Consider the following 25,918-nt stretch of genomic DNA (forward strand, 5'->3'; position numbering starts at 1 on the left):
AGAACATCCACATTAGTTAAGGGTTCCAAGAACAATCCTTAAATTGGTATGGAGCCTGTAAAAGTACTTTAAATCTTTAAAAAGTTCTTCACACTCACACGGTGCATTTACATAAATTGTTCTCTAGAGGACCAAAAGTGGGTCTTTACTGGCATTTCTCATTTTAACCCAAATTAATTACCAGGCCAAAGTTCCTTATAAATTACTTTATAGAACGTCCCCTGGTAACACTAAAAATAGCTGAACATTTCTAAGGCCTGTCCTAGCCTACAGTTTTGCAGTTTTAGTTTAGCTCTCTCTCTCTCTCTTTCAGAGTGGGTGTTTGTGGGGTCAGTAGTACTGGGTAGTGTTTTGTTCCTGCTGTTGGTGGGGGTTTGCTGGTGTCAGTGCTGTCCCCACTCCTGCTGCTGTTACCTGCGTTGTTGCTGCTGTCCTGATACCTGCTGCTGCCCAAAGCACTGTAGGTTTATCACACACACAAACACACACACACACACACACACACACACACACATATTTACATGCATTATATGCCCAAAAGTATCCAGAGACCCCTTCTAGCTAGTGAATTCAGTCACAGGAGTTAAGTTACACACACAAACAGATAATCTCCATAGGAAAAACACTGTAGACAGACAGGGATTAAGATCACCATACCCAATGCCAAGGGTCAGCTAAAGTGGTATAAAGGCCATCAGCATTGGACTGTGGAGCTGTGGAACTGGGTTCTCTGAAGTGATGGAGCTTTTGGAAATAGTTGGAGTGCCGTTTGTGATCCAGAAGTAATCATCCAACATCGGTACCTGACCTCACTAATGCTCATGTGGCCAAGTGCAGTCAGATCCTCACAGCAATGTTCCAACATCTAGTGTAAAGCCTTCCCAGATGAAGCTGTTACTGCAGAAAAGAGGGACAAAACTCCCTATTAATACCCTTGATTTGGGAAGAAAACTACAAACTTTTGGACCTATAGTTTACCTATATAAACACTCACAGGCATGCACACACAAACATTCACCCAGTGCACACACGTACATACATGTAAATGTTCTTGCATATGATCACCTATGGGAAACTTGCACTGCTGTGTCTTTTTATTGTCCCCTCCTGATGACATTCTTCCTCTTCAGTATACGAAGCAGGGAAGATGGCTAAGAGTGGACAGCCTCCGCAGATTGCCCTGTATTCTCCATATTACATTCCTGCTCCAGTGGTTTCTCAACCAGCACCAGCTCTCATTGACCCCAAGCTGACTGCAGAGCCCCCCTCGGTGGAGAACAATATTGCTGGAGGTCAGTAAGGTTGACCACAAAATGCTACAAACTAACCTAAAGGGTTTCACTAATGATTTAAGCAGTCTAGACTAATTCGTTCACAAGGTTTAAGCTAGGTTTAAATGTGACCTGGATGATCTGTGCATTTTTTGTTCTAATATCCTACTTACTCCATTTCTGCTCACATTCATCATCATTAACGTCACTGGATCAAATTTGGACTTTACTACAGGCAGCGCAGAGTGATACTTTTATATTTTTATACTTTGTAATCTCAGATTGAATAAAATGGGTCTTTTTATGTTCTTCATGACAATAGACAGATCCACTAAGACAAATAAGCAGACTGAGCTTTAAAGAGATAAAATAGAGGCATAAAACAAAAGAAGGCAGTGAGTTTGTTTAAATACTGGAGGCTGTAAGATTTCTTTAGCTTTTCTAGGTAAAGCACTGCTGTGTATCCACAGTACAGTATGAATTTGTGTGACACTGGCAATAATCAGGACATGGTAGCAACACACAGCATATATGTGTGTGTCCACAGTGCGCAGTGGCTATCGTCTCCAGGCAAGTCAGGGTCAGGACGCTATGAAAGTTGTGTACTACATAGAGAGGGACCTGGCACAGTTCCAGACGGCCAAGCCGGCCGGCCATCCATGTAAGCCTGTATGCAGTCAGCAGTGTTTCTCAGCAGTCACTGTATGAGTCTGTGTGTGTGTGTGAGTGCGTGTGTTTGTTTTCATACATTTTCAGGAAATGTCCTGAAATGTCTTCATTTCCTCATGTAACAAAAGTTGCATTTTTATTGTCTGAAGCAAAGCCATTTATTTTTTACAGAGGATAAGGTTAGGGCTGGGTTTAATGTAGGCTTAGAACATTCTTATTACATATAGGTACTTAGATACACACACAACAAAGTATAAAACAACGTAATGTTTCATAATCAGGTGTTGCGCCACCGTGAGCCACCAGACCAGCTTCAGTGCACCATGGCATAGATTATAAAAGTCTCTGGAACTGTAGTGGAGAGATGGAACACCATTCTTCCAAAGGATATTCCATGACTTGGTGCTTTGATAATGGTGGTAAAAAGTGCTGTCTAACATGTCAGTCTAAAATACGGTGACAGGGAAAGCCATAGCATATGATATATATAATTTTCATACTCATTAAACCATTCAGTGACCCCTCATACCCAGTGGATGGGAACTTGTCATTCTGGAGGAGACCACTCCCTTCAGGATAGAAATGTATAATCTTAGGAAACAGGTGATCATGTCTTTCCCATAGATCTAAATACAGATGTCACTTTAGTTTCTGTTTTTCTTGAAACACTACTCACTAGTCTCCTACTGTCTGTGTTCCAGTAATGAACCCTCTTTCAAAGTCACTTTTAGATCTTTTCCTCTTGCCATCTTGATCCAAAATCAGGGGCAGCTGGGTCTGCTCAGCATATTTATACTCTCCACACAACATGGTAGGAAATCAGTTGCTTAATTGTCTGGTAGCATCTGCACTTGTTATGTTTTTCCATTCATTTATTCAGATTTCTTTTGTCACTCAGCTTTATGTAATACAAATGGGACACATTATTACATATAGGTATATATAACATACATATAGGATATGGGACATAACATTGACTCACTTCTCATTTCCATCAACATCAAATTTTCATCATAATCATCATCATCATCATGCTTATATGGAACATACTTATCACTTCACCATTTGTGACCCTGATTATTTCAAATAATCAGGGTGTCATTAGATCAGTACAGGAAGACTATTAGTGTGAATGTTCGATGTATCTGTTGTAGTTGGTTTTTTAATACCTACCTGCTGTTTATCTCTGTGCTTTACCTGAACTGAATACTACTCATGTGTAGCACTTCTCATATTACACAGTACTAATGGTTCAATGAGCATAGGCTTTACAAATAGCCAGTTTAGGAGATCTAAACCTGTTTGTGAATGGCTACAGAAATGTGAGCTTAATATTCTCAGTGTGTCTGTGTGAAAAGATGACTGTGCCTTCATAAAGATATGATTGTGTCAGCAGCTGGCAGTATGTCAGAGCTGAGCTCCCTGCATGATGGTGATATAGACTTCAGGCAGACCTACCGGCAGGTTCAGAAGAAAGCACTGCCACCTATCAGTGACCACGACGACACACACCTTCGCACGATGTCGACAGGTCATGCGCTCCGGCCCACACACTATCAGAGCAATCGCACCTTGGAGCAACATGACAGCAGGTATCAATACTCTCTGCCTGAGTGCCACTGTTTTTTAATAGTAGTCCTGTATAAACCAACCGTTTGGCTAAAAAAAACAATGCGCGTTTTCCCCATTAGCCCAGATTTGGTTGATCAGCTATGATATGTTTGGTGTCTGAAGTTTAATTCATTAGTTTTCTGTAGCTACAAGGATAGTAAATCAATTTTTTTAGGTAACAGTATGTAAAAGTATCAGAAACCACATTCGCAAGTCTTAACAACTCATTACGGTCAATACAGAGTTGGTGGTGTAGTTGGATAATTGGTCGGGTATAAACCTTTAAAGACTGTAAACCTTATGTTCACAGCATCTAAACTGTACAAATTATTACAATTGTAACAACAGTTTTACCTGTTTTGATTTTCTTTACTGTGTTATACTGTGTTTACTGTATTTGAGAGTTAAACAGCTAAACATTCTCTATCACACAGAGATGCACATACTAAAGCAACAGAAAAAAGGTCTCTAATAGCAGTTTGAGTTTTAGCAGCACAAAACAAATTACAGACACCAGGCATATCTTGGCTGATCGGCTACAAACTTTTTTCTGCTTTTTTCACTTTAAGCCTTAAGGCCTTTACACACCCAGTGCAATTAATTCAGGCATGCGTAAATATATTCAAAATGATAACTGATGATAACTTGCAGAACAAACATGATGACATTATTATTTCCGCTCTCTACTCGATTTTTGCCAACTTTAGCAGGCGTCATGAACTTACTTGTCCGATCGTGGTTGTTTCTGCCATTGGTGTGGCGACAACCAAGATAACTAATTGGCTGTGTCCCAGCAACCAGAACTTTTTGACAAACACTAAAGTGCATCTTCAAAAGCAGCTCAAAGTGAGTTACAGGCGAGCACTTAAAGTTTCAGCTCCTGGATGAGGCACTGAAACTCTTTGTGCTCCTTTTAGTCTATCCACTGTCACTGTTTGCTTTTTTTGTGAAAAGCAAAGTGTATCTTTTTGTCTGTTCAAGACATTCTGCCATTTGTTCACTTTCTTAGCGGTGGAACAATGTCCAAAAAACCCCAAAAACATTGCATCTGAATATTTGGGTTTTTGTGTCATTTATTCATGTCACGTTTAGTGTGTAACAGCTTTTAGGCTGTGTGCTGATGTTACTGTGTCCGTTTTGTGCAGGTGGAACTGCCGGTCGGAGCATTTGCCCAGGAAAGCGTTTGACAGCAGGGGCCGCACTGTCTCTCTGGATGAGCTAGAGGAGTTTGCGAGGAACTACGGCCCCCGCGCATGTCGCAGGGCCGACTTCCGTGACCATGAACGAGATTTCGACATGGAGCTCAGGTCCCGTGACATGCCCTCTCCATACCGGGACGGTCCACGTCGCTTCCGTGATGATGATGACGATGATGACTGGCGGCGCCGCAGCCCCCCTCCTTCTCCACGGAAGAGGCGGGACACCAGTGACAGCGAACGTTACGCCACTCGTAGACAGTCATATGATGATGCCTACCTGTCCTCTGTGTTGGAACGAAAGGCCAGGGGGCGGGGGGAGCGGGGTGGGCGGGCCGACGAGGACAGTGACACACCCTCGAAGGGCAGCTCTAAGAAGAGCAGTGACTGTTACTACAGCCGGTCGCCGAGCAACCGCCCTGATGAGGATGACCCTCTGCCTCCATACTGCGAGGTGGAGCGATATCGGACTGAGCAGCCTGTGGAACGGGAGCGATATAGGACTGTAGACACTGAGGTGCGGCCCTTCTCTTACACTCGTCCTGGTCAAAGCATGTCCCACACTCTGCAGGAGCGCAGAGAGGAGAGGGACAAACCCAGGAAACTGGTGAGTTACTTATAAGGAGCTTCTGCTACAGCAGAATCAGTATAGGATCAGTAAGTTGCAGATGCAGGCCATCAGAGTTATGCTACAGAAATGGACTACAGAAAAATCACATGTGTAGGAATCCCAAAGACTAAAGCTACTTAAGGGAGTACATCATTTATATGGAATACTTCATAGTTTCAGGGACGAGAAGAGTTAATGCTGAATGGCATTCCACATGCATGAATTTACTGCAGAGCCTCAGAGCAGAAGTCATTTAAAGTCCAGAGGTTCGAAATGAGGACCCTCAGAAACAGTATATTTTAAGCTGACTTCCAGTACTAATTAGCACAACAGTAATTCTGTATTATACATTTATTGAGGATGCATGAAGTGGACATTTTGGGGCCAGTCAGTGTTTAAAAGTTTTAGTAGCCTTCATAATTTGTATATAACTGTAATCCAAAATGAGCTGCAAGATTGCACATAAAAAGAAACTGTATATTGATTATGTGACAGATCTTGTGCGTTCAGATCTATTATTTTGATGAAGGATCTCATTGTGTACAATATGTTCGTTGATTACATTTTCAAGGATTAGTGTTTTTAAAGGTTTGTGTGTTACATTTGTCTTACTGTGCATCACTAACAGGTCTTACTAATGGAGCATGGGCTTGCTTCAGTGCTGCAGACCCTTGGACTAATAAAGGGAATAATGCAGATTTTTCAAAATTTCTGCATAATTAAATAGTTGAGATGTAAACAGAGTCATTCAGAGTGGTGTGATGTGAAACACTCTGCTCTAGAGAAACTTACAGAGTCAGAATTGCTCCCAGTGATGGTGATTGGAACCAGACATCTGAAGCCTTTAAAAGCTCCCTCACTGAAATTTCTTGTCAGATTTTTTGAATGCAATGTCTGATGCCTGAGACATTGTTTTATGATAGTTTTGAAGTTTTGTTCTAAAATTTATTTTAATCCATTTAATTTAATCTATTCATAGCAGAGAAGTACATACAGGGTGTTCTAAGGCAAAATAGTCACCAGATTTACCACTGTTTTACCACTATCAACATTACAGATAAAAAACTATGGCCATATGTAGACATTGTGGCCCCTGATTCCTATCACCACAACTATAAAGAAATTTGAATCAGTACATTTACATCTCAATCACTGAATTATGCAGAAATTGAAAAGAAATTGGTGGAATTCCCCTTTAGGCTTTAGCTGCATGTCTGTGGGGTCTCTAATATGTGGCTCTTGGTGTTTTTTAACAGACCAGTCATCTAAGCAGAGACTCCCTCATTGTTTGAAGTCACTCAAGAGGTGTTCACCATGCTGATCAGACTGGACTGGCATCATACTATTAACAAGGCAGCATGCATCAATCTGCAGAACACTCCTTGTGAAATAATAACACTGGAGCCTGTTGTGTATTATGAAGAGGAATTCACAGAGAAAAAAATCTTACATTTGTTTATTTGTGTTTATGTCTGTGTTTGTGTGGGTGTAAACTACCGCATATTTAGGGGTCTGTCTCACAAAGCACGTTCAGTTTAAAGAGGGTTCCTGACTACTGGATTCAGCTTCACAAAACCAAACAAATGTAGCCACAGATAACCTGTTTTTTCAATGCCAGTTTACAAATTTCTCTGTTGTCCCAGCTATGATTAATGCCTATGCAGATACATGTCAAGCGTGATGTCTACGAATGAAACATGCGGAGTCCAGCAGCTTAATTTTCAAAGCTCAAAAAAGAAATCACACTGTGTGAATATGTAGAAAGTAAAGCATTTATAGTGGTACAAATGTTTTTGCTGTTGCCATTAGTGCAGGCCACTCCCCTTAAAATAATGACTTATTTTCTTAAAATTTCATTATTTCATACAACGTTGAAGAAAGTTATTAAATTTGGAGACCATAAGCAATTATTTTGGAATAGTCAGCAATTTGAGAAAATTAGCCATCATTTTGACAGTCAATATTTTGAGAAAATAAGTCATTATTTCAAGATATTAAGTCGATATTTATAGAAAATGTCAGTTTGAGATACTAAATCAATATTTTGGGATGATAAGGCAGTATTTTGAGTCAGTATTTTGAGAAAATAAAGCCATGTTTCCAGATACTAAGTCAATATTTAAAAAAATAAGTCAATATTTCGAGATCCAAATACAATATTTTATGAACATAAATCATTTCAAGATATTAAGTCAACAATTTGACATACTGCTGCCAGAAACAGAGAAGGGAATAGGTGATTTATTTTCTCTTGTATCTGCCATCAATGGGCTTCCATGACAAATGTCACTATGAAAAAAGGGACCTGAAAAGGCCCTGATTGGTCCAATAGCTGTTTATATCTGAAATCTTGTATTAAACCTGCTCTGGAGCACGATAGGTGTACTAAGACAATATTTTTTTAAAAAAAGACACAAAGTTGACAAGGTGATGTATCCCAGTAGAAAGTGATCCACTGTTGTGAGACAGAAATCCAGGATTAGATGGAACTAAGCTTAAAGTGATCTGGCTAAGCTTTGTGAGACAGACACCAGATCGCCCATCTGTGCTTGTGTCTGTTTTGGTGTCTTCCAAGCCATCAGTTCACTCATTCATCTCTTCTCGGGACATATCAGTGTTTGTGTCTCATGAACCTTGACTGGAGGACGCAGGGGACCCTCCCTCAGCTCAGTCTACAAGTGCACAAAACCACGTAAATTGAAAATGCCTCATAATGCCTCTGTGTTTTAATTCCATTCAAGAGCCTTGATATTTTGTTTGGGTTAAGTACTGTATTTGAATACTGTTTATTTGCTTTGTATTATTCTTTTTTATGTTTGCACTAGTGAGTCTGTATTTCTTTGTTAATCAGCTGGTCTGTATGGGCAGCACTGAGTGATTGTGGTTTTGATAAAGTGCCATGGAGTATTTCATTTGTTTAAAGTAATGATTGTTTTGATATAAACACTTTCTGTCTATTTAATGCTGTGATATTTGTTTAAATTTGAAGGCTGATAAGAAATGTGTACTCACGATAAAACACACATGCTTGTTATCTCATATCAGTGTAAACTACTAAACACACATTTTACATGTACGCACACCTCTTTATAAAGAAATATCGTACCTCGTAGCATATATGATGAATCACGCTGTGCAGTAAACTGAGAAAGCAGTTCATACAAACGTGGCTCAGAAAAGCAGGTCATGTATTCAGCAATACTGAGCCAAAGCAAAGCAGGAAACTGGACAGGACCTTGCAAAGGAAAGCATGAGTCTTTATCAGGAAATGAGATTACAATAGCTGGAAGCTATCTGACACTGGCCTTCGCAGGTGTTCTCTGCTCACACTTTAGTATGTTCAGTTATACATGCTTTGGTGAAAGAAGTTCCATATCCTCTACAGAGAACACACTGCTGCACTATTTAATGCTGTTTATGTGCTGAATAGTAACTAGTGTGCAAAAGGTATGGCACATTTCATTTTTATGTTTTATTTATTTTTCAGTATTTCTATATTGTAATAGAAACAGTGCATTAAAATTTGCAGAAAAAAGTCATACGTTTGTTCCCTATAGAGGATGTGCTCAGTAATTTGCAACAAAAATTGTAATCTGACTGGGGGTGTTCAAACTTTTGCATATGACTGTATCTCAGACCAGAGGGACTCAAAACAAACATATACACACACAAAACACTAATGGTTTATATAATGTATAGGCCGTTCTTGCATTTCCCAACTACTTCCACATCTTCTACACAGTAGTGTGAAACGGAAGGTAGAGATGGGGATTAATAGGCTGTGAGATTGTAAGGCTTTCAGTCATGGTCCTGCCCCTAAATATCACTTATGTCATAGCTCTGTTTTTAGAGTTAAACACCAGCTCACTTATTTATTTATTTATGTATGTATGTATTTGTTTAGTTGATTGATTGTTTGGAGGCTATTCAGCACAGTACCTTTCTTTTAATAGGCAAATATAATACTGTGCAAGCTACATACAACACATGATAGTGGTGGGCCTTCATGATTTTACATTCTGAGGGAGTCTGCAAATAAGCCTTTTGGTGTAAACTAACATTTTTAAATGCAGGACTGTTTCTACACCATTGCCCTGTTAATATGTACTGAGGTGCAAGTGTAATTAAATTAATCACATAACATGTTTTTTAGAAGGGTTCAAATTAGCATAATTTCTGTGTCCTGTCATTGTCTGCCTCATATTTTATATAGGAGTGAAAATCAGTCCAGAATGTTTTTACTACAGGACATCTTATCGTTTCAAGGTTACTTTCACTAAAAAGAATGATCATTTATTTCAGTTTTGAATCTTTACACAACAACCATCTTAAGGCCTGCTCTCTTATTTTTCCACATTTATATACATTTTGTACATATATTTAAAAAACATCTCACAGACTGCACATATGTTTAATATGCATCTATATATTTTCTTCCATATGGGACTGTTGTCACCGTGACATTTTTTCTTTTGCCCAGCTTTTTTCATTCACATCGTGCTCATTTCCACAGAGTGGAACTTAAAGAAACTTAAGGAAAACTTAAAGAAAAGCTCCTGAAAAAATATCCAGGCTATGGAGAGAGTAAAGCAGCGTTATAAACATGTGGGATGTGGGTTCAGTCCAGATATGACTGGTCTAACTTGTTTTAAACTTCACAGAGAATAACTAGACCTCATCTCAGGTCAAGATTTTACAACTAGGGGGTGCCCAGCCAGCCCTGCCCCTGGAGATCTAGGCTATTCACCCTCCAGAGCTCAGTTACAATCTAATCTGACAACACCTCACTCATCAAAGGAGCGTGATGTGAACACTGAGGGAGCTCTGTGGGAAGTCAGGGTAAAAAGGAATGAAGTTTAATGGAAATTAAGTTTTAAGTTCTGAGGATCGGCAGGATCTCCAAGAGATTCGAATTCAAAGTGGGCACGGTCAGCCACGCGTCGACTAAAGAGGACCACCATTGCATGAGGCCTCGATTTCCAAACAGGTTAGCAAACAGAACAGCGCCGCCCTGTGGTGAAGAGTCAGAAGTTACAGTTCGTAAATTCTTTCATGCACTTCGTCCCATGAAGTACAGCGATGGATGCAGGTCACAGAGAGAATGAAATGCAACGAACGTGGCATTAAAAACCGAAGAAACACAGAGCAGAAAGTGAAGAAACGCGGAGCTGAGCACCTGTTCGCGTTGACGTCACGAAGAGTGGGGGGAGGGGCGGAGCGGAGCTGAAGGCCTGAGAGTGAGAGACACCTGTACCCAAGCAGAGTGGAGCTCTGAGACGGACACGGCGTGTTTACTCGAAATACCTCCCCGCTGGACTATGGAGGGGGCCTCTGTCAGATGACCCACTGAAGCAGAACAGTCAGATTTCTTGATATTTGATGAAAAATTCCTGCAGAAATTTCCGTGTGACGCAACGCAGCCATGGAGAAGAGGAGGAGGTCGGTAGCCGCGCTCTTCTGCTGTCTTCTCCTCACAGGTAAACAAACCCGTTAGTACCACTTATTTACACAAATAAAGACCACCAACTCTTGGGTAAAGTTTTATAAAAAGCCCCTGAAGGTTGTAGTTTCAGTATAAAACTTAGCATGTAGTTGTGAGGAGGTTAATTATCAAACCAACAGGAGCAAACATGCTAAATCTAACATGGTCACGTGACAGACACTGAGACACTCTATAGCTTCTGTTCATTTATTTATGCTCCCAATACTGAGCCTCAGCTTTAAACCGGTATGCTTATATTCATAAGCCTACACACTTAAGATGGTTCTTCAAGGGTTTTTAAGTACAAGTAGTGGTTCTATATAGAACCATGCGTTGTGTAGAGAACCATTTCGTGATTACATCGTTCTTAATGTGTTGTATATGATTCTGTATAGCACCAAAAAGGGGGTTTTGTATTGTTACGATGGCAAGTTTGTGACTATAGAAGAACCCTTTTTATATAAAACCATATACAACAATTCTCCATCAATCTAAAGAACCTTAGAATCATGAAAATGTTCTATATAGAACTCATGGTTCTAAATAGAACCATTACCTGTACTAAAGGACCCTTGAAGAACCGTCTTTTTTGAGTGTGTATATGAGCGTACACAAACTGACCTATAGTCTAAAATAAGGGCTGTGTTCTTCTTACTAACCTTCGTCTGTTAATGTTCCTGGCCGAATGTTTACATACCATCTCTGTCTGCCACATTGTAGTCATTCTTCTTATCTTACTGCAGAAAAAAGTTTTCCAGTTTAACCACACAAACACATTATATGCAGTACTGCGAAAAGTCAGAGACCACCTTTCACTGATTTAATTGATGGTCAAAACAGCCATTGAGTTATTCTTTTTCAGGAGATATTTCTGAGGAGATTAGATAGAAGATAATCTAGTTACAAAGCGAAAGGGGAAAGTCAAAAGAAAACAGGTGGAAAATCTAGGTGTTTTCAGAACTGGATTAAAAAAGAAGTGAAAGATACAGAGAAAATGGGACTCTTAACAGACATGAGAGACCTGATACAGCACCAACTGTCACCATTAGATAAACAGCACTTAAAACTTTCACCTTTGAGAGAAAGAGGAGAAAATCAAGCTCCATTCTTGCTTCAGATCTGAAAAAATCCACAGGTGTTTCTGTCCATCCTTCCACTATGAGAAGACAACTCAACACTATGAGTCTGAAAGGATCGAGAAGCTCTTACTGAGAAAAAGAAACAGGCAAACAAAGAAGAAAATGTGCAGTAGAACACTGAAACTGGGCACTGGAGATGTGGAATAAGGATTTAAAGACTGATAAGTCCGTAGTTTTGTAATTAGGATTATATAGATGGGGAGAAGCATAAAATGCAACCAACTTCTAAGACTGAACTTTGAAAGTGTAAAAAAATATCCCTGCAGATTTCTTTAAAAAACTGAAGGCCAGTCTCCTGAAAAGAATGGAAGCTGTAATAAAGGGAAAGAGAGGGCACACGAATTACTGAACAAAATCTATATGTAATACTCATACTGTGACAAATCTTTGCACCTAAGCAAAACATTCAGCTGGGCAGCATGTGTGTTTCTAGTGTTGTGTATATATAACTATATAACATTAGAATAAAAACAAAAAAAACAGTAAAAAGTAATGAGTGGCTTTTTTTAATTAAAATCTAGTGAGCTTGTAGTTCTTGAAGCATCTCTGTAAATTATATTTGTAAAAAGAGTTAAATATGTTTTCTCATTTTTTTTCCTGACACTGAAAAATGAGTAATGTCTGTTTAATGGCTGTTTTAATGGAAATGAAATGATTCAAAGGTGGTCTCTGACATCTGCTCAGTACTGTGCACTAGTGTTCAAACTTTTGGAATTACAACACAAAAGTTTGAGATTATGGTTTTCAATTTAAAAAAAAATGCAGATAAATGTATGAATCAGCTCTGTTGATGCTAATGATGTTTATACTGTACAACTTTACAGATTTCAGCTAATTAGTAGGTGAAGAAAAATGAAGAAACGTTAGACATGTCCAGAATGACGAACGAGCTGTAGATGATTTTGACTGAGAAAGCTGTATAACATTGAGAATGAAGTTATAATAAAATTAACACCCAGAATGCCACTTATATGAAACGTGATGGTCAAATCTTGAAGATAACTTATCAAGGAATTACTAAATATTAATAATTACTGTATGTCATTTAGAGATGAAACGATATTAGAATTTCATATCACGATTGTCATGACCAAAATTATCACGATTATCGGTATTATTGCGATATTGTTCAAATGTGTTGAAAAGTAAAATAAATAAATAAATAAATACTGATACGCAAACTGAAACTCGTTTCACCAACTTTTATATTAACACAAATAGAATTGGCAGCAATATGCACTTTTTCTTTGCATAAACATTAAAAAATATAGTCAATATATTTGTAATATTACTTTTGTATTACTTACAATACTTGTAATACTCTGTAAACAAAAGAATAGCAAATGTATTATTATTACTGTTATTATTATTATTATTATTATTATTACTACTATTGTTATTACTATTATTATTACTGTTATTATTATTATTATTATTATTATTATTATTAATTATAATAACTAGGGATTTCCCTGCATAGAGAATTAAATCTAGACCAACTCTGAGGTGGGTCTTAATGGAAAATTACTACTTCTAAGAAGTGTTGCACTCGGGGGATTTCTGTCCGAACTGCAACTGCAGCATTATTGTGCCGTTGTGGCGCTGAACCCCTAATCAATACAGCGCACCAGGAAAAACAGCCAAAATCACAGAGGAACTGCGTGACCGCGCTGTGAGCTGCAGACAGTGTAGAACTCACACAGCGTGTCTTAACCTGTGGAGCTGCTTCTCTAAAAGCATTTTAAAACTAAAACATAACTTAACATTAACGCGCATCTGAGCTGCAGCAGAAACACTCCTGAAGTTTAATCTCTGAAACTCTGCTTTTCCTAAAAGCGGCACAGCGTTTACTCGCGAGGTCCCTATGTAGTGCACTTCATGGATCATGAAATAGCAAATCCTTCACCCAAAGAGTGCATGAAATGCTCGACTAAGTCATCTATAATCAACATTAACAACATTCATGTTTGAACAGTAGCGCACTACGTAGGGGACACAGAGTGATTTGAGATGGTGTTATTCTCTTCTCAGACAGTAAACACTGCAAGCGAGGCGAGAAAGGGAAGCTGTGCAGATTGAACTTTTGCAGCGCCTCGTTCCAGAGCTTGTGTGACTCTTAAATCAGAGCTCATTTTGGAGACTCTGCTCCACAGAAATGTGTTAAAAGCTTTAGTTTTGATTCACAGTTGATTCACCGATTGTTTTTTTTTTTTCATATTTTTCATTTTATATTATTAACGAACCATAAGCATAAGTTAAACCACACAAACCATGACATTTCTTCTATTTCGAAGTCTCCACAGACTTCTACGTTAAAGTTAACCTTGCATTCTCTAAAAAGTAGCGGGTGGTGGTCGCGAAGATGACTCGTAAGGTTTGATTTGTTGCCCCCTTTCGCCGCTATTTTCTTTCGGCCTGTTCTGCAGACAGGGTGGTCATCTTCAATTAACTTTCCTTCTGCATCCTTATAAAACCCAAAATATGACCAAACGTCAGACTTGGTCTTCTTAGAAGGCTGAAATATCTCCAAATCTCTGTCACTACATTCCGCCATGTTCTCCCTTCTCTCCCTCTCCCTCTCCCTCTCTCCCCCTCCCCCTTCCCCTCTACACACACACAGAGCTGCGTCTGAGAGATGATTCTGCCTTTGTTTGACTCTGTACAGCCAGTTTTTCACACCACGGTAATCAACCGCAGTTTTAACGATACTTTAAAGTACAAACGGTACTATTAACCGTCATTAATTTTACCGCGGTTTACCGTGAAACCGGTAACCGTTTCATCTCTAATGTCATTTAAACTGCTTGCTGTTCTAAAATAACTGGAAATATTGAAAAAAAACATGTTGTATTACATCTTGTAATGCTGCTTAGCTTATAGTATTTCTATCTACATTGTATAATTAAAATGGAATAGAATAACTGCAATTCCAAAAATTACAAGTGATTGGCAAACTTTTTAAGTCTAGTAAATACCACAATACAGGCAAGTAAATATTTATTTTACACTTGAGTTAATTTGCTGAGGCTACAGAAAATTCCATTATTTCAGTAGTTTACAATGATGTACTGTTCCTCTTACAGTCTACGTGGTCCTCGTTGGTAGGAGTCCCTGACATTGACTTGCTTTTAAGTATTTACAAAGTCCTAATTTAACAGAACAGGCCCTGTATTCATAAAGCTTCTCAGAATAGGAGGTCTGATCTAGGGCCTGTTTCTGTCAGCGGGATCATGGTAAATAAGAGAGAAATCAGATCCTAGACCAGCACTTCTGTACTGTAAAGCTTCATGAATTGTCTCTCTCATTCAGCTAAACAAGCCTCCAAGAGCATCTGAATGTCAGAATCAGGTGGACATGATTTGATGTGCAGTAGAGCTCTGGAATCACCCAGAGCAAATGAAGAATTGGTTATTGTTACAGGATTGCTGCCAACATTTATTCAACCTTTTTGTTCTGTGTTAATAAACGATTACTACCCGTCACATACAATTACAGTCGTCATGTTTGTTTTTAGAGCTGTATTTTTAGTGTATGTTTATTTATTTGTATGCTCCATCATTATCCAAAGGTTCAACTCTGCCATTGAAAAATGTATTACAGGCCAATATATAAAATATGTTTTGTTTCTGAGCTTTGAAACTGTCTTTGCTTTGTCTGTACTTTTTAGAACTGCTTGCCATCCAGGTAACAGTTCCTTACACAGAGAGAAGCACAACTCTGTTTGCCTCTATCATCCTGCGTTGTGATTACTCGACTTCAGCCAACCAACAGGATGTGCTGGTTACATGGCGCTACAAGTCCTTCTGCTTGGACCCAGTGTTGCAGTATTACTCAACAGGTACACTTTAATGAGGATCTGAGCAATTCCAGAGAACATGCGGTGCAGCATTTTTAATTATCTTTAACTTCCTTTCCTTTCCTGACTGGTTTTGGATTGTATATGTAACAGTGAGACTGGCCTTTATTTGCTTTTGTAAGTTAACAGACACTGATTATCTACATTATTAATTTCAGTCTATATCAGTAAGCTGAACAGACACATGGGTAAACATTGTCCAACTCAAACATTTGCAGTCTAATTATTCAGGACCTATTGAGGTCAATGGGCCTCGTTCCTCGTTTAAGATTAAATTTCTTCTTTAAATCCACTTACATAGTTTTCACAAAGATTCTGACATTCATCAATGTTTTCTTTTCTGGGATTTATTCTTAAGAAAGAACAGAATCTACACTCATTCGAGCACAAAGGTGTGAACAATTCTGTGGTTTAAGAACACGTCATGAATCTGATGTAGACTTTTTCTTAGGACCTTTCTCAAGAACACATTTAAGGAAAAACCTAGAAAGATATTTGTGAATGAGGTCCACTGTCAATTTAATTATATTTTTATATGTGTAATGTCTGAAATTACCATTCTAATTTCATCCTTTCCTTTTCATCAATCTAGCGATCTTAATAAAATATGTATTTCAGTGTAATACAAACTTTTTTTTAATCATTTATTTATTATTAATTTAAAATAATAAAATCATGTTATTTTTAAAAGAAAAGTTGACCAAAGACTGCTTTTTAGTCAGCCATAAGTAAAGGTTTATTTATAAACTTAGTATAACTTGAAATTACACTTACACATATATTGTTTTGTATGTGACAGAAATTGTTGTTTACTTGTTTACACACAACAGGACAATGTGTCACGTATGAAAACAAAGCTCAGGTGCTTTATAATGATAATTGATTATTTCATTTAAGTTACACAAACAGAACGTCAAAATATCATACAAAGTAGCATTAGTGACAATTTTAACAATTCAAAAAGACCTACAAATTTATATGTTTATATACTTAAATGCTGTTAATGGTCAGGATTACTTTTTAAAGCCAACAAAACAGCAATGGGAACAATACAATATTTGATTTTTTTAATGCTGATACATGTATATTAATAATAATTAATATTAAAGAAGTTATAGCAGGGGACATCAATTTGTAAGACAAAATTTAATAGTCTCCAGTGATTTTAAGTATTATATGTTAGTTTCATAAAATAGACCCTTCTGTAATATTTTTAAATTTAAGTTCAAACGAGCAAAGTTCACACACGTACTGTGAAAGTCTTCTAAGGCACCTAAGCAAATTGTTTAAAACCATTCATCCAGGCAGCAAGTGTGTTTATAGTTATACTATATAACATTAGAATAAAAACAAAAAAGCACAGTAAAAAGTAGTAATATTGGTTTTTTTATTGAAATCGAGCTAGTTTGAAGAACAAATTTTAGCTCTAGATTTCTCCTTAATGCTCCCAGCCAACACGTGGATGTGTTAAATATAATATAATAGTTAAACAAACACCTTGACATGCGTAAAACCTTTACTTCTTATATTAATACTGTTTGTAGTTATTTTATTATTGTGTTTTTCTGAGCAAATAAACACTTACTGACCAGATGAATAGCTTTTAATATAGATTTTTTTCAGGTGCCTTAAACCATTAGTACAGCACTGTGCAGGTCACAGCAGAGGACGTTGGGCCATTTGCTGAAAAAAAAAACGGTTTTAGAAAAAGCACTTAATCTGCTCCATATTATACTATTTACAAAGAATATACTGTCTTCATTTTATTCAGTTTGGAGTAAAAAAAAATGGATGTTATGTCAACCACCTGCATGTAAATATTCAGTCTGTGGACATGTAAATGAACAGCTGTAGTCCCTGAATTTCATTTTAATATTACTGTAATGTAAAGTCAGTGAGTTAATTGTGAATGTTCTCTGTCTCTGTTCAGCGTACCAAGCGGCTCTGACTCTGGGACAGGACCCAGCCAACGACTGCCCTGATCGGCAACGCACTGTCCGCACGGTCATCCAGAAGAGAGGCATTAATGAACCCATACTGGGGGCAGATTATCGAGAACGCAAGATCACCATCCAAAACAGTGAGCTCAGTGCTGACCAAAGCATTTAAACAAATACTGATAACTCTTTTCTTAATCTACAAAAACATGACAAATATCTACAATCCACCAAAAAAAAACAAAAAAACTATTGACACAATTTTCTCCAAACCCTAAATGTAGCCAGTTAACTAAGGCCTGTTTTAGGCTAAAATTGTGTAAATTTGATTTTAGGCTGAACCATCACTTTCATCAAAATGGAAAAACAAAACAAATGTGCATGTGTTTCTGCTTTCTTCCGTTAACTTATAATTAAGTTAAATTATAATGTGCTCCTGCACGGTCAGTTGAGTTTATTTAGTGTAATTGCGCTTATTTACAGAAGCAGATCTGGTCATCACTGAGGTCATGTGGTGGGACAATGGCATGTACTTCTGCTCCATTGATGCAGCTGGAGACACCATAGGAGACTCTGATAAGGAAATCAAGCTCATTGTATACCGTAAGAAGCCCAATACTCGCTTACAATTAGTTGTAACCTTATTTTGTTCATATCTTAGAACATAGTTCTGATTTGTAGTGATGATTCAAGCTTAAATGGCAACACAATAACTGACCATCCACTAACTGTTGCGTATTGACATGTCAGCTTAAAGTCACTGTGAATTGGAAATTTAAAACACACTGTTTTTCCTTAACATGACAGGCGGGAAATGATTGTGGGCGGGACAGGATTTTATCCTTCAGGATTTGATTGGATTGTGAACAGCAGGCATTCTAAAACAAAATTTGAAATCAGACTCTGACAGTCGGCAAAATTTGTTTTGCAGAAAAGCCAAAGATAAAAAATAAAAATAAACTTATGTTTAAGTAAAAAAAGAATCACTTTGCTTGTATTTTCACAGCAAAAGGCAAGAGAGTGTCATAAAAAAGAGTTCAGGTTATTGTTAAAATAAACTTGTGTGCAAGTATAACTGCCTAACGTATGAGCAAGAGGTGGACCCTCTGAATTCAGGTTCACTTCAAATATTGAGGTTAAACACTTGTTAATAAGCACAGATTATTGCCGAATAGAATGTAATACTATGTCATCTCTCCTTCCCTCAGACTGGTTGACGGTGCTGTTGATCATCATTGGGGCATTGCTGCTGATCATACTCTTCGGTGTCTGCTGCTGTCAGTGCTGTCCTCAGAAATGCTGCTGCTATGTACGCTGCCCCTGCTGTCCCAAGACGTGCTGTTGCCCAGAGAAAAGTAAATAAACTAATCAGCCTGCACCCCCACCAGTACTTGTCTGCTTACTCTGCAGTTTCCATCAGCACTTAGTGGCCTAGCCAGTTTGATGTCAGACTGCAGGAAAGTTCAATATACAACACTTCTGCTTTGTAAAGTGTAAGGATGAAAATCCATGTTATAAAACGGATAGTCCCAGTTCTAAGATCTCATTGGCTGAGCCACGTTCAAAAATATAATTGTAAAGTACTCCATTCACACATATGACTACACATAGTCTAATTCTGTATTAATGCACAAAGTTGTTAAGTCATTGTGCTGTTTTTGGAATAATCCTTGGCTGTCATGTTGTTTGGTAGGTTTGTTAGGTCGGATGTAATCTCTTAGCAAGAATGCACATTTGGGGACAACTTGTTAAATTTTGGTGCAGAGTTGTGGCAAAATCTACCACAAACAAGGGTATGCCCCCCTCTAAAACCCACCATGAATTCCTCTGGTCTTGGTTTTTTAACATCTGGTGCAAAGGATAACACAAGCAAAACACTATAGTTGGCTAAGGGAGAGTTTTTTCCTTACAAGAAGTAATATTTATTTTTACTGCATGTAATGCGTTCTCTGCGCATGCGACACACATCTAGGTGTATTTTGAGGACTTTTCAGCCATGCTAACTTACATCCATGGACTAACGAGAAAATGTTGAAAGGTGCACCATCACCTCCTACTATGGGCTCAACCATCATGAGATGTTGGATTGGTGTAGAAATGTCATACTCATACCCACCCTAATAAGTTAATGTTACCACCGTCATTTCGCCCATATTTTCTCATGGTTGTCCACAGAAATTCTTTTTAAGAGACCACATCTGGACCCACAAGGCTAGTTGTTTGGCAGTTGTTGTTTACTGTTAGTGAACTACATTGCTTGGTGCAATAATTATTTGTTGCAATTTGTAATAGAATTCATAATAATACGTTTTTATTGAAGAGTGGTGTATTTTATCACATTGTATTTGGTCACAGTTCCGCTTCGAGTCGTGCGTAACAACACCCTTTAACCATGATAAAAATTTAATTGCCTATTGCTTTATTATTTGTTTATTTTTATAGTAAAAGTGAAACTTCACAAAATGTATAATGTATAAAGGAAATCTTAATGAATTGTATATTAATGAATCAAAATGTACTTCTTTTCTTCCTTTTTTTTTTTATTTCTTTCTTTCTTTTGTTTTTCTTTTAGTGGTGATGCAACACAGGATGATGCGTGACGCTCAGAAAGCCATGGCTCCTTGGCTCCATGGCCAGCCCATCTATTCTCCCATTGGCTCTAATGGATCCTCTCAGGCGAACCCTTTGCTGTACTCAGGTCCATAACACAACCTTGCTAATGTATCTTACTTATAGCTGTTTTAAGATCCTGTATAGAGTAAGACAAATGGTGCTTCATTCACAGTCCGTGTGTACATTGATTCTGTTTATAATTTTTACAAATATTCAACTCACAGGTTCTTTTTCTGAGTACCCGTCTAAACACAATATGCCAATGGGGCCGATGGTTATCCCTTCACCCCAACCTGGGCCACCTATAGTACTTCCACATGGAGTCCAAGCCAATGGCAGCATGCGTGGGAGTATGCAGGGTAGTGTGCATGGCACCAACCAGATGCTGGACTTCCTGGAGAATCAGGTGAGGGGGATGGAAGCTCCACTTCTCCAGACTCAGCCTCAGTATGTGGTGGCTCCTCTTCAGGCTCTGCCTCATCAGCAAATAGCCCTTCCACCACAGCCTGTACAGCCCACACAGCCACTAACACAGGCTGTACCCTTCACCCCCGGGCCTCCCAGCATGCTCTCAGCCCTGGATGAGATGGGTGTGCATGGCGTGGAGCGCAGGGTCATCCAGCTGCCCCCCATTGTGGGCCGAGCCCCAAGCCTGACCTCTCGCAGAGCCCCAAGGGATAACCGTGGGGTACTACGCTTCTCCAGCCAGTCCAGCAGCAGCTCAAACCGTACGGGCCATTACCATGATGACTCACAGCGGGATCCTGGGTCATCACGGCGCGGGATCCTGCGCAGTCATAGTGACGACTCAGACTGGGACGACAGACGGGGCCGGGGATCAAAGGGACGCAGGGGAGGTTCAGGTGGGGAGCGTCCCTCACGCCCACGAGCACGCAGCAAAGACGAGCTGATAGAGGAGCTGCAACGGGCAAATCCTCGTCGTGGCTCCTGGAGCTCAGAGGAGGACAGTCACAGAGGAGCCATAAGTTCACGAGACAGAGGCTGGCCTGAAAAACCACCCAGCTACTCCTCCATCGAGATCCAGCCTGGCCACAGCAGGAGGACCAACTCGGTAAGAATCTAATAAGGATGTTCTGATGAAGTTTTTAAGATTGACAACCTCCCACACCAGTGGTTGGTCCTGTATGTATATTTTTGTGGATAATGCAGCCACAAGTGCACACATCAAGTACATTAAAATCAGTAAAAGTTCGTTTTTAACAGTTAAAATTCTTTTGCTTTGCTGCTCTTGTTTAATGGGCTGGGGAGTCTTGAGTTCACTTTAAGTGCCTACTCCCACATTGTGAAAAGCAGGATGCCCCCTACATGGTGGAACACAAGGTACAGAGTGCATTAATGTACTGTCCGATTATTTTAAAAAACCAGATGTATCTGTACAATACTTCACTTGGTACAGTGGGATCATATCACGATGTAGTGGGCAGGGCCAAAGGTTAGCAGAATTACCAATCCAAGGTCAGTTGACCAGAAGCAACGGAGTGATTCCAGAAGCAAAAGAACATTGTTAACATTTTGATACTTAATGTTTTGTTTGTTATTTCATTTAAAACCTTTGGTACAAAATTAACTCTATACTGCATAGTTACAATTTTAGATGCTAGTTTAACTGAATTTTAACAAAAGGCCACAGTCGAAACCCTGGCATTACAGATAGTGGCTGTTGTGTTTTTGTGATTTACCACTTTAAAGTAGTTGAACCTTGCAGGAATTTAAGTCACTTGTTAACTTCTGAAAATGTGTCTCACTGCTGCAAGTTGTAGACAGTGGCCCGTATTCATCCAAGTTGTGTATGGTCGAATCTGATCATAAATGAGCGCATGCAAATTTTACCAACAGTTTTGTTATTCATCAATTTGACCTTGGTGTATTTGTATGATTAAAATAACATCTGACAGTAGGGTGTGTAAATTTGAGCATAATAGTTTTAACCTGGAAAAATGCTTGATATTTTATTAACTAACCAAGACTAAGACTTAAAATGTAAAATAACAGTACTAATCATTTGTGCTCATGGGAATCCAGTACAAAAGTGGATTCACTTATTTTACATGCACAGTGGTAAAAATGAATACTGCAACTATTCCGTGTTTCACTTAGACATATTACACTGTGCTTTTGTTTTATACTACTGACTCTGCCTAAAAATAAACAGTATGTTTAAATGTTATATTAGAAAAATAATCACACTTCACAAACATATGATTGTACTATTTTAACTTTTGTGTATTTCACATTTCGTTCTTTTAAGTCATTATAATTTTAACACTATAAAGTTTGGTCAGTAGGGGCAGCACATCTGCATGAATGAGGGCATGCTTCATGTTAATGATATGTAAATGAGGTGCTGGTAGGCTGTGGTTTGTTTTTTTCCTGAACTTGCTTGTTTCCATGTTACATGAAAGTTTCGTGAATCAGATGTACAGTAGTTCATATTTCATTAAAGGTGGTCAAATCTGCACTCTTTTCATGCAGCTTTGATAAATAAGGGCCAGTGGCTGATAATGTCACTTCTACAAGATTTGCATAAACAGAGTGCAGTGAGGTAAAAACATAGCCTTCAGAAAGGATAATACATTTTTAAAGCATGAATTTTTCAGTTAGCTATAGGTTCATTTTTGTCATTCATGTTCCTGAACAACCTCTCAAATGCTCTTCACCCTTGTTTGGTTTTCTCTTTCTTTGCCCATTCACTACTCCCCTCCTCCTTTCTCTCTCTCTCTCTCTCTCTCTCTCTCTCTCAGGATAAGAGCTCTCGCAGTGGCGTCAGTGTTGTGATCTGAAGCGTTGTACTGCCTAATCCTGCATTTTCACCCAGCTTCTTCTTAAATTAGAATGACCAAGTTTCAGTAAATGGGAGGGATTCCAGAGTTTTCTGTAGAAAGTCACTGTCAAAGAGTGAACAGCCTTAGGCCAGTGGTAGAAGAGGATGATAGTTTTAAAACAGTTTTGTAATTTTAAAATTCATAGATTTTCCTGCCTTGTTATATTTTTTAAAAATGTTTTGTATTTTTAGATTTTGTTTGTTTGCTTTTACAGTTTGAGTGCTGTCAAGTCAGGCAGTGCTAATATTTTATATGAAATAATTATATCCCAAAAAGCTATGATTCAATTTCAGTGTAGATTTGTTGTGTTTACATGTATCTGTTTTGTGTTCAGTTTGGTGGTGGGTTTTTTGTCTTTGATATGAAGGAAGACTACATGCACACATTTATTTAATGGAAATCCCACCCATTTTTCAACATTTCTCATTAACTCAGTAACTGAGACTGTTATATAGCATACACTGAAATGTATAAAGTCCTTTAGAATGGTTTGTAAAAACTTACTGACTAGGAACCAGAGATTGCAATGTCATCAACACAAATATAGTCATATACACGTTTTATGACTTTTCATATGTAATGTTGATAATGGTAAAATAGTAGTACATCTGAAAAAAAACGTTTTCTTTGAGTACTATTTTGTCATGCAACACCCTGCATGTACCTCTCTGCCTTGAATGCCATATAAAAAAATGTTTTTGCAAAATTGGAAAATCTGAAAAATATGTTTTCTTTTGTTACTGTATTCCCTTAAAATGTCCTGCATTCACTTCTCCACCATGAATGGATTAGAAAAAAAAAGTTTTAGGCCAACACCATATTATCATAAATCAATGTCTCAGGCATCAGGCAGTGTATTCGCAACCATTTCATGTAATAACTTTCTGTAAGGTCGATTTTTTCGGGGGATTAAGCACTTCAGATGTCTGGTTACCACCACTGCGAACAGTTCTGACTTGGCGAGTTTAAGTAGAACGGAGTAATCCACATCAGACCACCCCAAATAACTATGTTTACATTTTAACCCTTTAATGATATAGAAGTTTTGAAAAACTGGTGGAATTCCCCTCTAACGTATGCCTTACATTTCTCTTTACATTTCCCCTGACTTCCTTATTATGAGTGTCCTTCAGACCCCGGTGGCATTTCACAAAGTAGGATTTCTCAGTAAGCTGGGTAAATTAAGTCTGAAGTTGAGGATTGTCCAATAGGAATGTTCCTTAGCTCTTCTCCTGTTGGACAGACCAACTGACAACTCTTGCTTTGTGAAATACCCCTCACATATGTGTGGTCTTGTACTCCTCATTCTCCAGTAGTACTCAAGTCTGCAAACTGGGCCCATTTAACTTCCCCCTCAACTTTTCTGCAGCCTTACATTCACTTTCCATTTATTACGTTTCTCTCTTCTTTCTGTAAATCCTCCTCATCAGTTTCTCTTGCTCCACTGGGATACAAAAGTAACAATGTGGATAAAAAGGGGATGATTTGTGTGTTGTGTATGCTTATAAGCAAGGCAGCTTGTGTCAGAGAATGAAAGTGGAGGCTTGAGTCAGCTGTGAAGGAATTTAGAGGTCATTTAAATCTGCACATGAATACATACGTTTGTGTGGCCAAATTCAGACTCCGTGGTAACAAAATGAAGCCTGTGTACATCCCAAATATTAAAAAGGGACGTGCGAGTCGGCACAAGCCCTGGGTAATATTCCTCAGCCTGTGCTTCAGTTTCCTTTGGCTCCTTGACAGTGGAGTCATTTTGTGTTTCAGACATGCTGTTCAACTAATTTTGCACATATTTTGCTGGGTACAGCAGTCTGGCTTTGGCTGCATATGAAGTATAGTTGTGTGGCACATTTGTGTGTGCTTACTTTCAGTCTTTTTTAATGACAATATCTGTGACTAGTAATAAACAAATTTGGAACCACCATGGTAGAGTTGAGTTGTTTTTTCAAACTTGACAGGTTTTCTCCTCCTCCTTTTCAAGGAAAACATGAACGTTAGTGAGAAGAAATCACTTCTAGTGTCTCATTTGTGCCACTTTTGTAGAAACAATTTTAAAGGACCACATCATGGAAAACCAAATTTGCTTTTTTATTTAAAAATATAAGTTTGATGCATTACGTAAACATTGACGTTTGTTGTTGTTTGTTCTTGTGATGTCATGAAAACTGATATCCCCGCCTACACACCTATATCCACATATTCAACCCTCAACAATTTCGCTCCACCCATTGACATTGACATTATAAGGAGTGTTTCAGCCTGGCTGTCTTATTCAGTTAGATACTATGCAGTGCAGCCAATCAGATCAGAGATAATTTACATATATCTAAGGGCATAGTGACAAAAATAGACTTTATGTTTAACAGATAAAGAGAGGTTTAAAATTGTCATGAAAAAATGAAGTAGGACTGTTTTTGGTAAATAAAACAGCACAATGAGCCTTCATGAAAAAAAAGCAAGGAAAATGGACGTGATGGGTTTTTTAATTACTCAGAGAAAATGTTAAAACCATCAGACCGTCTCATGCTATGGCTACAGTTCTTCACCACAAATTCTACACTGTTCTCACTAACAGAGCTGCTACACTCTTAACGATGGTTCTTCAGTTGACCTTTAGTAAAGGGAATGGTTCTATTTAGAACCAGTTGATGCTTAAATGGTTCTTTGCATGGTGAAAAGGTTCTTCAGATT

General features: G+C 38.4%; 2 protein-coding genes across 4 annotated transcripts in view; both read left to right on the forward strand.

Annotated features, from left to right (window-relative positions):
- The window catches only part of ildr2 (immunoglobulin-like domain containing receptor 2), a 29,639-nt gene extending 21,320 nt beyond the window's left edge, over window positions 1-8,319 (forward strand). For 2 of the 3 annotated variants that reach the window (XM_036581761.1, XM_036581848.1), the window contains 6 exons: window positions 314-460; window positions 1,131-1,292; window positions 1,819-1,932; window positions 3,337-3,532; window positions 4,697-5,354; window positions 6,614-8,319. In XM_036581761.1, coding sequence (XP_036437654.1) covers window positions 314-460; window positions 1,131-1,292; window positions 1,819-1,932; window positions 3,337-3,532; window positions 4,697-5,354; window positions 6,614-6,649 — 1,313 coding nt within the window. In that variant the 3' untranslated portion in view covers window positions 6,650-8,319. The remainder of the gene's footprint in view (window positions 1-313; window positions 461-1,130; window positions 1,293-1,818; window positions 1,933-3,336; window positions 3,533-4,696; window positions 5,355-6,613) is intronic. The other variant, XM_036581931.1, reaches the window with a different exon arrangement.
- Window positions 8,320-10,101: 1,782 nt separating this feature from the next.
- ildr1b (immunoglobulin-like domain containing receptor 1b) lies at window positions 10,102-25,151 on the forward strand. The gene is made up of 8 exons (XM_036582061.1): window positions 10,102-10,834; window positions 15,646-15,816; window positions 17,765-17,914; window positions 18,255-18,374; window positions 18,980-19,126; window positions 20,344-20,469; window positions 20,609-21,456; window positions 23,147-25,151. Exons 1-8 carry the CDS (start codon window positions 10,780-10,782, stop codon window positions 23,183-23,185), a joined length of 1,656 nt encoding a protein of 551 aa, XP_036437954.1. The 5' UTR covers window positions 10,102-10,779; the 3' UTR covers window positions 23,186-25,151.
- The last annotated feature ends 767 nt before the right edge of the window (window positions 25,152-25,918 follow it).

This window comes from Colossoma macropomum, unplaced genomic scaffold, assembly GCF_904425465.1.
Source record: "Colossoma macropomum unplaced genomic scaffold, Colossoma_macropomum, whole genome shotgun sequence".
Taxonomy (NCBI): domain Eukaryota; kingdom Metazoa; phylum Chordata; class Actinopteri; order Characiformes; family Serrasalmidae; genus Colossoma; species Colossoma macropomum.

Coding starts and splice junctions, on each gene's coding strand:
- ildr1b (XM_036582061.1), top strand. CDS start 10,780: ATGGAGAAGAGGAGGAGGTCGGTAGCCGCGCTCTTCTGCTGTCTTCTC. Junction 15,817..17,764: donor GTTGCAGTATTACTCAACAG/GTACACTTTAAT, acceptor GTCTCTGTTCAG/CGTACCAAGCGGCTCTGACT. Junction 21,457..23,146: donor ACAGCAGGAGGACCAACTCG/GTAAGAATCTAA, acceptor TCTCTCTCTCAG/GATAAGAGCTCTCGCAGTGG.